We start from the raw sequence: 18,108 nt of genomic DNA, 5'->3' as shown, positions 1-18,108 counted from the left end.
GTTGTTCTGTGGTCTGTTCTTCCTGTTGCTACTTGGTTGTTATACAGATTCTTCAGGAGGCAGACAAGATGACTTGGTATCCCCATACTGCTAAGAACTTGCCACAATTTGTTATGGTCCACACAGCCAAAGGCTTTAGAATAGTCAATAAAACAGAAAGAGTTGTTTTTCTGAAACTCCCTGGCTTTTTCCATGATCCAGCGGATATTGGCAATTTGGTCCCTAGTTCCTCTGCCTTTTCTAAACCCAGCTTGTACATCTGGCAATTCTCGCTCCATGAATTCCTGGCTGAGACCAAAACTTCCCTGCTGGTCGGGGAAAAAAAATACCGCGGAAGAGGCATAAATGCCTTTAAGGCAACACACACATATCTATACAAAAATTAAGATTCTGGTAGACATATTTTGCATTGTTAAAACTCTAAGGTATATTTTACCCATTTTTGGTTTGCAAAGGTTCTCAGGATCCCTCTCCAGCTGATTAAGAGAATTGGTGGAGGTCTCCGTAGAAGTTTGAGTGCAATCAGAGATCAAAAGAAACCACGGGGAACATGGGTGCCATTTCTCTGATTCTATTTTCCACACAGGGGACTCAAGTGCAAATTCTGTGCAGTTTCAAATGGGAATCATTTGCACATGATTAAGTATCAAGGAAGCTGTGGTCATGTCAGGATTTCTCCAAGATGGGTTGACCAAGTGCTGCAGTAGACATCTCCCTGGGAGTGAGACTTCTATAAATGTTGTCCTATATGAGGAAGGGAATATGTTTTCAATACAGGAGACCCCAAATTCAGACTCTGTTCTCCGTAGTTGTTTCTCGATTGTAAGTTAAGTGATTGAATTTTGTGACCCAGAAAAACCAGATCAGTCTTCTCTAATCCAGTGTTCTCCAGGTATCTTATATTCAAGCTCCCAGACCTCCAGCTGGAATTGAAGGTTGAAATCCAATGCATCTGAAACACATCACAATGGAGATGGCAGAGCCGGGTATATATTGTTCATAAGCTAGTGGCAGTATTGCAACCAAAACTCTCCCCACAACCCGAGTTTTCTCCCAGCAGAAGCTGGATTCTCAGGTAGCCGGCTCAGGTTGACTCAGCCTTCCGAGGTAGGTAAAATGAGTACCAGCTTGCTGGGGAAGGTGATGACTGGGGAAGGCAATGGCAAACCACCCCGCTCTATAGTCTGCCAAGAAAACGTCGCAAAAGTGGTGTCTCCCCAAAGGGTCAGACGTGACTCGGTGCTTGCACAGGGGACCTTTCACCTTTTTCACAAGCTTTGTTGGAATGGATTAAAGTGGGAATAATACAGAGCTGGAGAACCTGGGACCTTCTAAATCCTGTTGGACTATAACACCATTCATCTTGGCTATCTGGGAGCTGATGAGCATTGTAGTCCAGCAGCATCTCTAGAAGACCACGGATCTCCCATCGCTGTTGCCAGTTGATGAATAAAAACTTGCCCCAATGGGCTTTTATGTGAGAGTTTCAAGTCCAGGGACAGACTTAGTAATTAGTAAGGTTGAAAAAATGGTGTGACAAACATATGGCATCAGGGAGAATGCTTGAAACCCATCTCTAAGCATTATCTTATAAGTAAAGTCTATCTACTTTCTTCCAAAGCTACAGAATGATCTTGCCAGTTGATGGGGCATTCCTTTCAATATTTGAATGTTTTTCCTAAAAAAAGAGACGAGGGACTTCCTAACCCACCCACCCCCCAATTAACAAAGAAGAAATAAAAGTACCTAAAAGGTGGCCCTTCTTGTATTTAAAAGCTACTCTATTTGAGGGCTTTTAGCACGTTGTAGTAATTTATCAGGAAATGAAAGTATTTCTTGGCAGAGGGAAGGAGGAAAAAGCATAGCCATTCCCACAATTCACAATTATATGGCATGAGGTAATTTTCTTTTTTAAAAGGTATGATTTCTCATCACTATAATGAGATCAAATTATCACTGCTGAAAATGTCAAGGGAAAAAAAGTCAAACCAGTAAATCAGAGCTGGTTAAAATTACTCTTTGAGAAGTTCTTCATCAGTTTTTGAAACAGATCCATTAGCAAAGGATGTTGAGGTAATCTGCCATCTTGGATTCTCAATTCTTCTGGTACAAACAGTTTCCCCAAATCTTTCTTCTATCTATGGCAGTGTTCATATGAACCACAAACTATTGTGTGAAACCAGGATAGGAGGATAGTTTATAATTTACACATTCATTTCTGTACAGCAGCCTGGAATTAAACTGGTTTGTAAACCATGGATAAATGTGCTGTGTAAACACACCTGAAGTCTCTCCAACTTACTCATTGAAAAAGGTGAAAACAGGGCTGCAAACTCATCAGACAGCTAAACAATGATGGCGTAAAAACCCAAAGCATCAGAAGGCACCTTTTCAGGACTGTATTTACACAGTGCTCTAATCTAAAATGTGTTTGGTTAGTTTATGGCTTATTTTGTTGTATGAATCTGGCCAATGTGGAAAGTTTAGCTTATGGTTCAGTCAAGCTAACCCAGAATATTGGCTTAATTGAGGAAACCAGAGTTCAGTTACTCAGGGATATCTGCTGTGTGTGGCAGTCATCATCTCTTGAGAGAAATGCATGGCTCTTAGTGTCAAGTGCTGTTGTGGCACCTTTGCAACTTATTAACCACACACTTTGACCATCTCCACACTGCAATAGTCATCAGTTTGCAAGATGCTTGTTCTGAGAAACTAAATTAGCAAAAGAACCTTATTTGTGTAAACGTTGTGTAGAGAGATCCCAAACCAGAAGGGAAGAAAATTATGCAGAAGTAAAGAGAAGAGTTTCTTGACAACAGAGCATTGGAGAGGAGTAGGAGGAGGAGTTGTTTAAATCAACAAAAGTATCTCCTCTGTTTTTTCAGTATGACACAACACATAGTTCTCATTTTGTGTCCCAAAACCAGATCTTCCTTTTCCAACTTCCATGACCTTGTGCCAGGCTTGACATGGCACTGCATAGTTTAACAGGCACCAGTATTTAGGAACTCCTGAGACTACCACATATTCATCCAGGAGTTATTCCACAATCGCAGTTGGGCCATTAGTGAGAGTTCCCCAAATACCTTGCTCAGGATCCAAGACTTTCTTGAACTTAGACTGGGTTCCAGATTGCTTCTTTTTGAACCAGCGGTTGATACTAATGTCAATGTCTAGCCCCAGTGACTGGAAGAGCTTTGGCTTGGTCAAGGAGTAGTATAGTTAGGAGCTGCACAGTTTACTTGTGATGAGTCCACAATTTGCAGCCCTGTGTGCATGAGCATCCACGATCATATTCCTTGACCTTTTCACAAGGGATTGTCTCCAGTGACTTGCATCTCTTGGCAACAGGACACTTCTGTCTTTGGACTGATATTGGACAACTTAATGTCAGGGATTTCTGCATTTTTGGTTGCCTTCGTCATTTGATTGCCTTGCCTGCAACGCTTCATGATTAAAATGCAAAGGATGATATAAAGAAGGCAGCTTCCAAATCTTAGTGCAGTAATGACCCCAAGGTAGACATTCCTAGGAGAAAAAAACAGTGTGAGAACAGGCTGAGTTGGAACAGAGCAGGAGTGTTTCCTAGAAGAGGGCTAGCATCTTCATATTTGGAAATCAGTGCAGCAATGTTCTTAGCCTTTCAAAAGGAGCCTACAGGATTCAGAGCCTACTGATTCACACATCAGGCAAAGTCGTGTTTCATTTAATAATAGTTTATTTAATAAACCACAATTGGAGAGGTCCATATTAAAAAGTTAACATTACAGATTGTGCTCTCATACTCTTTTTCTTTCCTGTCCATTTCATTCTCCAATGTTCTTGCCCCTTCCTTCCTTCCTTCCTTCCTTCCTTCCTTCCTTCCTTCCTTCCTTCCTTCCTTCCTTCCTTCCTTCCTTCCTTCCTTCCTTCCTTCCTTCCTTCCTTCCTTCCTTCCCCAGCATGTAACTCTTCTATGAAAGGTCCTCACCCTTATTTAGGGTGTGAAAACAGATTTACTCATCCAGATCCAACACAAGAGAAGTTCTTAACCACAGCTCATCTTAGTTCATAGGTTCTCTTCCTCCTTTGAGGCTTACCTGAATGCTTCGGTATTATATACCCTGCAAGCCCCAGATCCACCACAGATTTTCACACCCCATTTCAAGCAGGTCTGATCAATCAACGCTCCAAAGTAAATTGGTGCCGGAAGTCCTCCTGAAATATGATGAGGGAAACAAGTGAGGCTGGCTTGGCTTATTCAGCAAGGCTTTAGAGGAACCAAAGCTCAGTGGCAGAGGATGTGCAGTGTGAACAAAATGGCTCAGGTTCAACTCCTAAAAAAGAAACAAGGAGTAGGAAATGCAAAGGACTTTGGTTGGAGATCCATTTCCACACTGTAAATTATGTGGAATGGACAACATCATCCTGTTCCCACCCCTGTCCCATTGTATTTCGAGGAGTTTAAGTGACATATTTTGATTTCTCCTTCTATAAGAAAATTATAGAAGTTTAGAGTTCATTTTAAGCTATATCTAATCTGCTTGTTTTTCACTCTTGCTTGAAAAGGGAGGGAGAAGAGAAAACCCCAAGATTGTTTACCTTCGCACTAGCTTATTGGTATAGCTTCCAGGCTCTTGGATTGTGTCATAAACAGGTGCCCAGACCCTGGGAACTATCCAGTCAAGGCCATATCCTGCAGTCTCTGTACCATGGAAACAGGGTCACAAGGTTTTAGGGCCAGACTTTGATAAAAACCTTTGGATTGCCTCTTGAGTTTGCAGCTTGGCCACTGACCCTGTTCCTGGGTACTGTGTGCAAAATTGGCTTTGGGGCTCTCTGCTTTACTGGAGCTCCTGACTGTTTACTGGAGCTCCCGACAGCTGAAGTGAGATTTCTTATCATCTGGCTTGGTATGCTTTCTTGTGTTGCTGTTTAATCTGCCTGCCACAGTTAAACAATAAAGCTTCAAGTCTCCTTTCTTACTGGTGTGATCCTTGTCTCTGGATCTAAAAGAATCAATTGTCTGGGCATCTGATCACTGCTTGGACACTTGGCAAAAAGCCCCCGGTCACTGCAAATGACATCTACTCCACTTTCAACATACTGTTTTCCTGCCTATATCACCTGAGGTGCTACTGTCTGGTTTGGCTGGTGCATGTTAGATGTTTGTTTGGTGCCTTGTCCATTTTTTTTCCTTTTTAAGAACTTTACTGGTGGAATGCTGAAATGCAAACCCTGGTCAGTTCAGTGATCAATCAGTGCAGCAACCTTGTTTGGTTTTAAATGACCAGTTTGATTAATTACCAGTTCAGAATTTATTTTAAAGAGTGCAACAGGGGCTTCTCTCATGAAATGTCAGAAGGAAGTGCAGTCTCTGTGGCTACTGCTCATTGTAACGTCACACAGAGGATAACAGGAAAATAATGAAACTAATAAATGGTTCTGAACGGTCATCTGCGAGGAAAGCCAGAAGATCAAGGTTGTGGCTATGTCTGGGTGATCAGAACCCCACCTCTCTTTTATATTTATGTACATGATGGAAAAAAGGAGCAGGGCTTTGACTGTGCAGGCACGGTAGTCATCTTGACTTATTTGACCACCACTTCCCTTGTGGATTCTCCTGGGGTTCTGTCAGGCACACGTTCCCAGCTGAGGGAGGTTAAGAAGGTGAAGTGACAGCAGCAAAGAAATTGTCCAATGGGATGACATGGCAGCTTGCAGTCCAGACTGAGGCCTTTACAAGATGTTGCCAAACTTCTTGGTCCAGAAGTTTTGCATAAACTGAGTTAGACTTAATCAACCATGAGCACAAGAGAAGCTTAAAGGGATAGCGTGGATATGTCCTTCGTCACCAGGAGCCTTAGAACAGGTCTCCTGAAATTGACATTATCCAGTTGGCCAACTTAAGTCAAAATGATAGAAAATTAAATCCAACATGTTTAGAAGACACCAGATTGGGGGTTTACCTTAGGACATCATACTAGCCAGTTTCTCTCCAAAATATTGTGCATCTCCTAGCTAATAGATAACATTATCTGCTTAGAATCTAAAATGAAACGTGGAAACTATTTACCAAGTATCCTTCCACATAAAGCTTCAATGCCAACAGCAAAAGATTTCAGATCTGGTGAAACTGATCTGAAAAACAAAAGGAGGAATTGGGAGACATTCAAAGGTGAGTTTAGACTAGAGACATTGAAATAAATGAAATCTAAAGGGAAGAGGGAAAATAAGATTGTAAATATCTGTTGAAAAGAAGGTCGGAAGTAACTTTATTTTTCTTGATTTCTGTTTCTTTTTCTACCCCTTTCCCCTGTTTCTTGCACTTTTTTTCTTTTTCTTTTTCTCTCTTTCCTTTCTTTTTCTGTAGATTTGTCTTTTAGTGTATGGAAAAATTCTTAATAATAATAATAATATAAAGAAATAAATGAAATCTGAAGATGAGCTAGTCAGCACAATATGGTTAAGAGTTGAAACCAATTGGAATGATGTATAATCAACAACTCAGATTAAGCACAGGCTTACAGCCCACCCATTGGGAAAAGCAATCAGTATGACTTAAAAATCCTCAGATGCTCATGGTATTTCTTCCTGTGCTATTTGTCAATGTAGTTTTAATGTTTGTATCATTGTACAGAGCTTTTAAATTGTGCTTTAATGTTTAAACAATGTTGTTATTCAGCCTCAGGTCTTTGATTACAGTGTGGATTAAAAGTCAAATAAATAAATGTGGGCAGATCATGCTGAGAATCTGATGCACGGATTTGAAATTAGAACTTTCGATTTGGAAAGCTTGATTTTGTAACAGCAATATGTTTTCTTGATTGGAAATTTCATAGGGGACTGTAGCAGCAATTGTAAAAATTTTGCTCATGTTGGATTTCTACAATACATTACTCAAGCTGGCATAAAAAATGAAAGGAAATAAAGCCCAGTGATGTGTCTGAAATCTGAAAACTGCCTTTTGCCACTCAGAAGGATTCTGAAAAAAGGAAGCACTGAACTGCGATATAAGCGTGCCTTCTCTTCCATAGCGCCTGCCCTCTGGAACATCCTCCCTCCAGAAATTAGGATGTCCCCGACCCTGTTGGCCTTTCGTAAGGCCGTGAAGACCTGGCTTGGTGCCCAGGCCTGGGACCTCGAGCGTGTGGATGGTCCTGTCTCTTGGCTGTATTAACATCCATGCATTGCTCACTTGGCAGCCATGTATATTTATTTTGTATATATTTTATATTTTAACTGTTTTAATAGTAATTGTTTTAACTGTTTTATCGTTTTATTGTTGTAAGCCGCCCAGAGTCACTCACTGAGATGGGCGGCTATAGAAATCAAATAAATAAATAAATAAGAATTTAATTTTACAGTATGACACGCAGTTGGCCCCCATGCTTTAAAAAGGAGGAGAAAAATAATGAAATTTACCTAAACATAATCATATATGTCGGTGTTCCTCCCAAAGATAAGATAAATGCAAGGATGGACAACAACACTAAAAAGTAAGGGAATTCTTTTGTACAGTTATCCCTCGGACATTGACCCAAAACTGCAGAAAAATTACCACTTCCCGAAACTCCTACACAACTGCAGTTTTGAAATACCTGCAAGATAGAAGAAAAATGAAGTAAGGGCTTGGAATGTTCTACATTTCCAAATCTCTATCTGCACAGTCGTATGCAAAACTGTGTGCTTTAATGTTAATCATTTCCAAAATAATTGCTATGTCTCCACCTGTCCTTTGCTCCTTCTAAGTAACCCCAATTCTGGGAATTAGAAGTAAGATTCCTAAATCACTGGTGAATATTTCCTGGGACTCGTTTTAAAAAAAGGGAATAAGGTAACAATGTCGCTTGGCCTTGAGTGACATAGGGCCCATCAGCATGTCCCATCCAATCTTAGAACACCCAAGGGTGCCAATTGTATTCTCTAAGCCAGCCTTTCTCAACCTTTTGACCCTGGAGGAACCCTTGAAATATTTTTCAGACCTTGGGGAACCCCTGCACATTCAGGCTCAAAGATAGGCCAGAAATTACAAAATTATTGTATTCGTTTCATGGGTAGGCCTGTATATATGCATTAACAGTGTTCTTAAACTAAAAATAAAGAATGAAGCTTACCTCTTTAATGTGAAGTTGCCCAAATTTGCAATAATTTTTTTAAACAAATTGTGATCTCCCAGGGAACCCTTACTGACCTGAGAGTTCCCTGGTTGAGAAACCCTGCTCTTAGCCTTTGAGAAGAAACTGCATTTTGTTTTGTTGCATCACAAAGACCACAGAGTTCTCCTTGCTAAGGGAATCCATTTCACCACCCACCAGCAAGTTAACCATGGTTGCAGGAATGGAAGAAGGGTGTTCAGGGGGAGGCCAAGATGATGCTGCAACTGTGCAATTGAACGTAAAAAAGAGGTAGAGCTTTTTAAACAAGCAATGCATGGAAGTGGAAGAAGACAATAGAATAGGAAGGACAAGAGACCTCTTCCAGAAAATTAGAAACATTGGAGGTAAATTCTAGGCAAAAATGGGTATGATCAAAAACAAAGATGGCAAGGACCTAAGAGTAGAAGAAGAGATCAAGAAAAGGTGGCAAGAATATACAGAAGACCTGTATAGGAAGGATAACAATATCGGGGATAGCTTTGATGGTGTGGTCAGTGAGCTAGAGCCAGACATCCTGAAGAGTGAGGTTGAATGGGCCTTAAGAAGCATAGCTAATAACAAGGCAGCAGGAGACGACGGCATCCCAGCTGAACTGTTCAAACTCTTGCAAGATAATGCTGTCAAGGTAATGCATGCTATATGCCAGCAAATTTGGAAAACAGAAGAATGGTCATCAGATTGGAAAAAATCAACTTATATCCCCATACCAAAAAAGGGAAACACTAAAGAATGTTCCAACTATCGAACAGTGGCACTCATTTCACATGCCAGTAAGGTAATGCTCAAGATCCTGCAAGGTAGACTTCAGCAATTCATGGAGAGAGAATTGCCAGATGTTGCAGAAATTACCTCATGCCATATAATTGTGAATTGTGGGAATGGCTATGCTTTTTCCTCCTTCCCTCTGCCAAGAAATACTTTCATTTCCTGATAAATTACTACAACGTGCTAAAAGCCCTCAAATAGAGTAGCTTTTAAATACAAGAAGGGCCACCTTTTAGGTACTTTTATTTCTTCTTTGTTAATTGGGGGGTGGGTGGGTTAGGAAGTCCCTCGTCTCTTTTTTTAGGAAGAGGGGCATTCCATTCAAATATTGAAAGGAATGCCCCATCAACTGGCAAGATCATTCTGTAGCTTTGGAAGAAAGTAGATAGACTTTACTTATAAGATAATGCTTAGAGATGGGTTTCAAGCATTCTCCCTGATGCCATATGTTTGTCACACCATTTTTTCAACCTTACTAATTACTAAGTCTGTCCCTGGACTTGAAACTCTCACATAAAAGCCCATTGGGGCAAGTTTTTATTCATCAGCTGGCAACAGGGATGGGAGATCCGTGGTCTTCTAGAGATGCTGCTGGACTACAATGCTCATCAGCTCCCAGATAGCCAAGATGAATGGTGTTATAGTCCAACAGTATTTAGAAGGTCCCAGGTTCTCCAGCTCTGTATTATTCCCACTTTAATCCATTCCAACAAAGCTTGTGAAAAAGGTGAAAGGTCCCCTGTGCAAGCACCGAGTCACGTCTGACCCTTTGGGGGGACGCCACTTTTGCGACGTTTCCTTGGCAGTCTATAGAGCGGGGTGGTTTGCCATTGCCTTCCCCAGTCATCACCTTCCCCAGCAAGCTGGTACTCATTTTACCTACCTCGGAAGGCTGAGTCAAACCTGAGCCGGCTACCCGAGAATCCAGCTTCTGCTGGGAGAAAACTCGGGTTGTGGGGAGAGTTTTGGTTGCAATACTGCCACTAGCTTATGAACAATATATACCCGGCTCTGCCATCTCCATTGTGATGTGTTTCAGATGCATTGGATTTCAACCTTCAATTCCAGCTGGAGGTCTGGGAGCTTGAATATAAGATACCTGGAGAACACTGGATTAGAGAAGACTGATCTGGTTTTTCTGGGTCACAAAATTCAATCACTTAACTTACAATCGAGAAACAACTACGGAGAACAGAGTCTGAATTTGGGGTCTCCTGTATTGAAAACATATTCCCTTCCTCATATAGGACAACATTTATAGAAGTCTCACTCCCAGGGAGATGTCTACTGCAGCACTTGGTCAACCCATCTTGGAGAAATCCTGACATGACCACAGCTTCCTTGATACTTAATCATGTGCAAATGATTCCCATTTGAAACTGCACAGAATTTGCACTTGAGTCCCCTGTGTGGAAAATAGAATCAGAGAAATGGCACCCATGTTCCCCGTGGTTTCTTTTGATCTCTGATTGCACTCAAACTTCTACGGAGACCTCCACCAATTCTCTTAATCAGCTGGAGAGGGATCCTGAGAACCTTTGCAAACCAAAAATGGGTAAAATATACCTTAGAGTTTTAACAATGCAAAATATGTCTACCAGAATCTTAATTTTTGTATAGATATGTGTGTGTTGCCTTAAAGGCATTTATGCCTCTTCCGCAGTATTTTTTTTTTTTCCCCAACCAGCAGGGAAGTTTTGGTCTCAGCCAGGAATTCATGGAGCGATAATTGCCAGATGTACAAGCTGGGTTTAGAAAAGGCAGAGGAACTAGGGACCAAATTGCCAATATCCGCTGGATCATGGAAAAAGCCAGGGAGTTTCAGAAAAACAACTCTTTCTGTTTTATTGACTATTCTAAAGCCTTTGACTGTGTGGACCATAACAAATTGTGGCAAGTTCTTAGTGGTATGGGGATACCAAGTCATCTTGTCTGCCTCCTGAAGAATCTGTATAACGACCAAGTAGCAACAGTAAGAACAGACCACGGAACAACGGACTGGTTTAAGATTGGGAAAGGAGTACGGCAGGGCTGTATACTCTCACCCTACCTATTCAACTTGTATGCAGAACACATCATGCAACATGCTGGGCTTGAGGAATCCAAGGCTGGAGTTAAAATCGCTGGAGGAAACATTAACAATCTCAGATATGCAGATGATACCACTTTGATGGCTGAAAGCGAAGAGGAACTGAGGAGCCTTATGATGAAGGTGAAAGAGGAAAGTGCAAAAGCTGGCTTGCAGCTAAACCTCAAAAAAACCAAGATTATGGCAACCAGCTTGATTGATAACTGGCAAATAGTGGGAGAAAACGTAGAAGCAGTGAAAGACTTTGTATTTCTAGGTGCGAAGATTACTGCAGATGCTGACTGCAGTCAGGAAATCAGAAGACGCTTAATCCTTGGGAGAAGAGCAATGACAAATCTCAATAAAATAGTTAAGAGCAGAGACATCACACTGACAACAAAGGTCCGCATAGTTAAAGCAATGGTGTTCCCTGTAGTAACATATGGCTGCGAGGGCTGGACCATAAGGAAGGCTGAGAGAAGGAAGATCGATGCTTTTGAACTGTGGTGTTGGAGGAAAATTCTGAGAGTGCCTTGGACTGCAAGAAGATCAAACCAGTCCATCCTCCAGGAAATAAAGCCAGACTGCGCACTTGAGGGAATGATATTAAAGGCAAAACTGAAATACTTTGGCCACATAATGAGAAGACAGGACACCCTGGAGAAGATGCTGATGCTAGGGAGAGTGGAGGGCAAAAGGAAGAGGGGCCGACCAAGGGCAAGGTGGATGGATGACATTCTAGAGGTGACAGACTCGTCCCTGGGGGAGCTGGGGGTGTTGACGACCGACAGGAAGCTCTGGCGTGGGCTGGTCCATGAAGTCACGAAGAGTCGGAAGCGACTAAACGAATAAACAACAAGAAGAGCTTTGATCGCCCAATTGCTGACTCCATCTTGACTTGTTTTACCCTTTCCCCCAGACTGCCCATATGGAATCTTCTTCTGGCATCTCCAGGAACTGGGTGGAAAAGTCAGAAGAGGCATCCATGCCTCTAGCTCTTACAACATGACATTCCACATGATGTCAAGGGAAGCAACATCAGTGGGAACTTTGAACACACTTGCACATGAAACATCCCTGTGAAACTTTGCAGAGATGAAATATTCTGTTGCTTGCCTGTTCTCAGGAAACTAAGAAATTATTTCCTTTACACTGAAGGCATATATTACAACATCTCTGCATTTACCAAATCCTTTCCACTTCCCACGGAAGCTTTGCAGCCAGCTAAACATGGGTTCATGTAGGTGATACCATTGCCTCCACAGACTGGATCCCAGTGGTTCTCTTCACAGCCACAGTCAGAGTTGCAGGCAGGCAACATCTTCCCTCTGGAGAAGGATGCTTCTTTTATGCTAAAGGAATAGTGATGGAGCCATCAGGAATCCAAGGAGGAAAAGATCGAGATAAACATACTTCTTCTCAGCCAAAACAATGCCATCCATGCATAAGAGGGTAGTACCATGGGTTTCAGAAGGATAAAAAACTGTTGGAAAATAACCCTATGCAAGGAAGGAGGGATCCCAAAACAGACCGATAAGACTTAATTCTCACAGAGAGAACAGCCTTGAATCTATGGGATTGACAAAGTTTTTTCTTTTCCTAATGCTGGGCTTTAACTTGCATTGTAATTTTTCAGGGGAAAAAGATCACCCCAGTGAAAGAAGTTTAAGTTTTCTACTTTATTCTCAGGGTGCTTGAGAATTTCTCTCCAATTTCTCTCAGTGGTGTCCCCCCACCCACCCACCCACGCTTAGTTTATTGTTAGAAGTTGTGGTGAGCACTTGCTAGTGCTGCTGTTTTCTGATGCTCATCTGGCCATCACTCTGAAGCCTCCCTGGTTCTATATTTCCCAATCTGGAAGGGAAAAAAGGCCTTATTGGAAGAATTCCCACTGGGCTTTTTCCAGGTTGGAAAGTGTGGGCACCTAGAGAGATTTCAGAGTGACTGATGTCTGGGAAGCCACTACGTTCCTGAAGGTGTGGCTCTAATGGCACTGACTCTTCAGGACTTTGTGCCCTACTGACCACAGTGGGCAGTAAGGTGTAGATAGAAAGCTAAGGATCTATTCCAGTGTTTCTCAACCTTAGTAAGGTTAAGATGTGTGGACTTCAATTCCCAGAATTCCCCCAGCTACCACACTGGCTAGGAGAATTCTGGGAGTTGAAGTCCACACATCTTAACCTTACTAAGGTTGAGAAACACTGATCTATTCCGTGTCCCTTTTTTCTATTCCTCTACTTGCATTTTGTCTAAGAGACTACTAATCTCGGGTCACTTCCTTCCACCTTTCTTCCCTGGCACACATGCATAGAACATGGGCTTTCGGCCTCTCTCCCCCAGATAGGCTTTAGGGTATTGGAGAGACAAAGGCCCAAAGAAAGACAGGCCATTCGCACACAACCCTTGACCTTCTAGTAATGAAATAATTGCAAGAACTTCCCATTCCAGCAATGAGAATTACTAGGATCATCTCTCTCCTTTGAAAGAAATGTCAAAAACTACTTCTGATGAAAATCAAATTAAATGAGATAGTGGGGGAAAAAATTGTAGGAGAACTTTTTTGCCTGGAACCATTCTGGGAGGGAGCAATGCATCAGAATACACTCCATGCATTACAAAATATAATGCCAAGGCAGGTTACCTGAGGGACCATCTTTCCCCAGTTGCCTCTACCCATCCAATCCAGTCTGGCAGGATGGGCAGGCTCCGGGTCCCATCAGCCAAAGAATGTCTGTTGGCAGGGACCAGGAGACATGCCTTTTCTGCTGTGGCGCCTGCCCTCTGGAACATCCTCACTCCTGAGATTAGGATGGCCCTGATCCTGCTGGCTTTTCAGAAGGCCTTGAAGACCTGGCTGTGTGCCCGGGCCTGGGGCCCCGAGTGTGTGAAGGGCCCCATTTCATGGTTGTGCTGACATGATGGATTATAATACTGGCTGCTATTTGTATTTTCTACTGTGTTAATTGTTTAATTGTGTTTATGATTATTAGCCACCCAGAGTCACTGGGCGGCTATACAAATGGAATAAATAAAATAAAATAATCAAAATAAATAAAACTATACATAATCTGCATCTCCCTTCCCCCCTTCCCCCCCAAAATGAACAAGATGACGAACCCAGAGTAGTTGACAGTCAAACCGGCCACTTGAAGCACTTGGCAACTGACACCAAAGTAAAAGAGATTTAACAGGAAGGCTGTCACAAAGGTGATACAGGCAAACTTCGCCATGCCTGCAATGTGCAGTTTGAACCTCTTGATGAGAAAACCTCCCAAGAACATCCCCACAATGGTAATAGGTAAAATGATCACACCTACAAAGGAAAGGGAACAGCAACGTCGTCTCACCCATCACTGAACACAAAATGCATATCCTTCTTCAGAACAACTGGTTAACATAACCCGGTGCCAGGGGTGGTAATAATCCGCCTGGGGCTTCAGTTTGGCAGTGTCAAGAGACAATGCCAAAAGTGGGTTGGGTCAGATCTAAAGATGGGTGTGATCAGAACCAAAAGGGAGTACAGCAGGTCCCACTTTAAGAATTAGTTCTGTTCCTAAGTCTGTCCTTAAGTCAAATTTATATGTAAGCTGGAACAGTTATTTAGCATCAGTTAGTCAAATGTTTGTCTTAGTATATAGTATATATATTTACCTTTCTATGCATATAAAACACTTAAAAAACACTTCCAAATACACTAAAACATCTTAGACATAATAACACACAAAGTAGAATTGTGTATTTAACCCGAAACATAAACCCTTAACTCGAATTTTTAATATAATAGTTTTTATGGCGGTCCTTTCTTAACTAGGAGTCGTCCGTAAACCGGGACATTCTTAAACCGGGCACCTGCTGTATGGCCACCACTTTTTTCTTCCTGTCTCCTAACACTCCTTCTGCTGTCTCTGACATCCTCATTTCTTGCTCTATTTTTTTTCCAATCCATTCTGTCTTATTTTCACTCTTCCCCTCTGATCCCCTCCTCTCCTTCTCTCTGTTCATGCAGAGTTCACTCTTACAGGGAAAAAGAATGTCCATAAAAGTCACCCCACCTCACCCATACATTATGTGAGCCTGCTCAGTCTCATGGAATGTCTATTGTTACAGGTAGTCCTCGCTTAATGACCAAAATTGAGACCAGAATTTCAGTTGCTAAGCAAAGTGGTCTAGAATAGCATAGCATAGCATAGCATAGCTGTATTGTCATTCCACTATATACCAAGTGCATAATAAAATGAAATTTTGTTGCAGTTGGCTCACAAACAGAATCAGACACTAAAATAAAAATGCCATAATTACTATAAAATATACATTCCTTACACATTCCACTTAAAAAACTTACTGAGTATTCAGGAGTAATAGCCTGGGGGACAAAGCTATTACCCAATCTGGCTGCTCTACATCGGATGCAGTGGAACCTTTTCCCAGAGGGTAACAAAGGAAACAGGCTTTGATGAGGACAGGAGGAGTCTCTGACGATCTTTCCAGCTCTGGACAGGCAGCGTGTATGTGCTACAGTATATCCTGGATGAGAGGCAGCGGGATCCCAAATGTCTTCTCTGCTGCCCTCACCACCCTCTGCACGGACTTCCTGGCCGAGGCACTGCAGCCTCCAAACCAGATGGAAATGCAGTTGGTCGATACGCTCTCTGTAGTGCCTCTATAGAAAGGAAGGAGGATGGGAGGTGGAAGATGCACTTTCCTCATCCGGTGCAAAAAATACCCGCCCAGAGTCCCCCAGTGGGAGGAGATGGGCAGGGACAAATTGGATAAATAAACAAACAAACAAATAAATAAATGCAGACGTTGCTGTGCTCGTTTCACCAAAAATGCGGTGTTAAGAGACCAAGTCAGGCTATTCGCTCTCTGCACCCCCAGGAATCTAATGCTACTGACTGACTCCACAGCTGTGTCATTAATAAAGGGTGGCTAAGCCGGTTCTTCCTAAAGTCAATAATCGTCTCCTTGGTTTTTTCCACGTTTAGAACCGAGCTGTTTATATCACACCACTCCACCAAAGCCTTCATCTCCTCCCTATCAGCCCGCTCATCATCACCCCTGACGAGACCCACCACGGTTGTATCATCCGCGTATTTCACAACGGGGTTGGTGGCAAACCTGGCACAACAGTCGTGGGTCACCCGGGTGAACAACGGTGGGCTCAGGACACAGCCCGGTGGGGAGCCGGTGCTCAAAGAAACAGAGCGAGAGACACTATTTCCAACTTGCACCCACTGAGACCTCTCAGTAAGGAAGCCAAGTAGCCAATTACACAAGGAGTGCTGGAGCCCAGAGAACCCAGTTTGTCCACCAGAGCTGGGGAACAATCGTACTGAATGCTGAGCTGAAATCAACAAACAGCAATCGCACACAGCTGTTCTTCTCCTCCAGATGTACCAAGCTCGAATGAAGACCAGAGGAGATTGCATCCTCTGCAGAGCGGTTCTGCCGATAAGCAAACTGAAGTGGGTCAAACGATGTAGGGAGTCTGGAAAGTCCTTTATCAGCCTCTAAAAACATTTCATCACAATGGGAGAGAGTGCTATCGGACGATAGTCATTGAGACACATGATTGTAGATTTTTTAGGCACAGGTATAATGGTTGCAGTCTTAAAGCATACCGGGACCACAGCCTGATGCAAAGAAATATTAAATATGTCTGTGAGGACACTGGCCAGCTGTTCAGCACAGTACCTCAGTACCCCCACTGGGATATTATCTGGGCCCACTGCTTTCCAAATATTAAGCGAATCTAACATGATTTTTATGACCTTTTTTGCAGTGGTCATTAAGCAAATCACTGCGGTCATTAAGCAAACCATGTGGCCATTAAGTGAATCACATGGTCCCCCATTGATTTTACTTGCCAGAAGCCAGCCAGGAATGTCAAAAATGTGATCATGTGACCATGGGATGCTGCGACAGTCATAAATGCGAACCAGTTGGCAAGTGCCCATATTGTGATCACATGACTGCAGGGATGTTGGAAAGGTTGTAAGTGTGAGCACTGGTTGTAAGTCTTTTTTCCAGCACCATTGTAAGTCTGAACCATCACTAAACAAATGGTCATTAAGTGAGGACTACCTGTACTCATAGACCAAGCAACTGATCCGTCAGTAAGTACACTCCCACGTGGCTACTCACCAAGCCAGAATATCTGAAAAAGGAAGAGAAGAGCTTTACCTACCAATAAGAAAGATGGCTCTTGAAACAGATATGTTGAACTGCTGCTCCATAAACTTCGATTCAAAGGTTACCATGCCAACCAGAGAATTGTACTGGAGGATTGTGAGGAGCAAATAGGTGAGGAAGATGGAATTTCCCAATAGCTTTTTCAAAGTAGGAAAGAAATCTGAAATAGAAAAAGAAATATTTGAAATAAAGAGATGGTCACCATATTCAGTATCAGGTCTATTTACCTCTGAGCCTAACTTTGATTTTTATTCAAATTTGTAATTAAGAAAACTTAATTACAATTTGACAAAGAGGGGAAAAAACATTGGAGTATATAATCAAGTCATTTAATAAGTTGTTAATTAACATTATTGGAATAAAATCACCACAAGGGTTAAGATGTAGTGACATGACCTAATTGTATAGGACTAATTCGACAAGTCCTTATTTGGCTAAGATCCCACTATGGCCTCAGCAGGGTCACTCCCCGAGTCAGTTAGGACACCTTGAGAGAGATTCTCAAATACCAGCCAGAAAGAAATCCCTTCCAAAACATACAGATCAAAAAACCTGATACTTCCTGATTCAGCTTACAGGCATGAGGCCAACTGAGGCTGAAGCAACCTTGTACTGTCAGGCAAGGATATTTGTAGATTTATATTTTTATAATGTATCTCTTTAATTGATATTCAATTACTGTTGTTTAAAATCTTTTGTAAACCGCCCAGAGTCCTTCTGAGATGGGCGGTATGAAAATACAATAAATAAATAAATAAATAAAGTTTTGCTGGGAGGGAGGCTGTAAAATAACTGAGATACATCGTACACATAAGTGGGAATTTGGGGGCGGGGGGCAGAAATATGGAAGGTTTCTTTATTTTGTAACTGCGGTGTGCCTGTTTCAAGATTTACACCAGGGTTTGCCAAACTATGACGTGCATTTCTCTCAGGGAAGTGCAGATA

At 42.2% G+C, this 18,108-nt stretch overlaps 1 protein-coding gene across 3 annotated transcripts in view; it reads right to left on the bottom strand.

Moving 5' to 3' along the window:
• Positions 1-346: 346 nt before the first annotated feature.
• The window catches only part of LOC134501260 (solute carrier organic anion transporter family member 1C1-like), a 35,166-nt gene continuing 17,404 nt past the window's right edge, over positions 347-18,108 (bottom strand). For all 3 annotated transcript variants that reach the window (XM_063308906.1, XM_063308907.1, XM_063308905.1), the window contains 7 exons: positions 17,159-17,323; positions 14,089-14,284; positions 12,158-12,323; positions 7,405-7,580; positions 6,056-6,120; positions 4,080-4,197; positions 347-3,528 (listed from right to left, as the gene is read on the bottom strand). In XM_063308906.1, the coding sequence (XP_063164976.1) occupies positions 3,309-3,528; positions 4,080-4,197; positions 6,056-6,120; positions 7,405-7,580; positions 12,158-12,323; positions 14,089-14,284; positions 17,159-17,323 (1,106 nt within the window). In that variant the 3' untranslated portion in view covers positions 347-3,308. The remainder of the gene's footprint in view (positions 3,529-4,079; positions 4,198-6,055; positions 6,121-7,404; positions 7,581-12,157; positions 12,324-14,088; positions 14,285-17,158; positions 17,324-18,108) is intronic.

This window comes from Candoia aspera, chromosome 7 (genome assembly GCF_035149785.1).
Source record: "Candoia aspera isolate rCanAsp1 chromosome 7, rCanAsp1.hap2, whole genome shotgun sequence".
In the NCBI taxonomy this organism is placed as follows: domain Eukaryota; kingdom Metazoa; phylum Chordata; class Lepidosauria; order Squamata; family Boidae; genus Candoia; species Candoia aspera.
The sequence above is the reverse complement of the archived record's forward strand: the minus strand, read 5'-3'. Positions and strand labels throughout refer to the sequence as shown.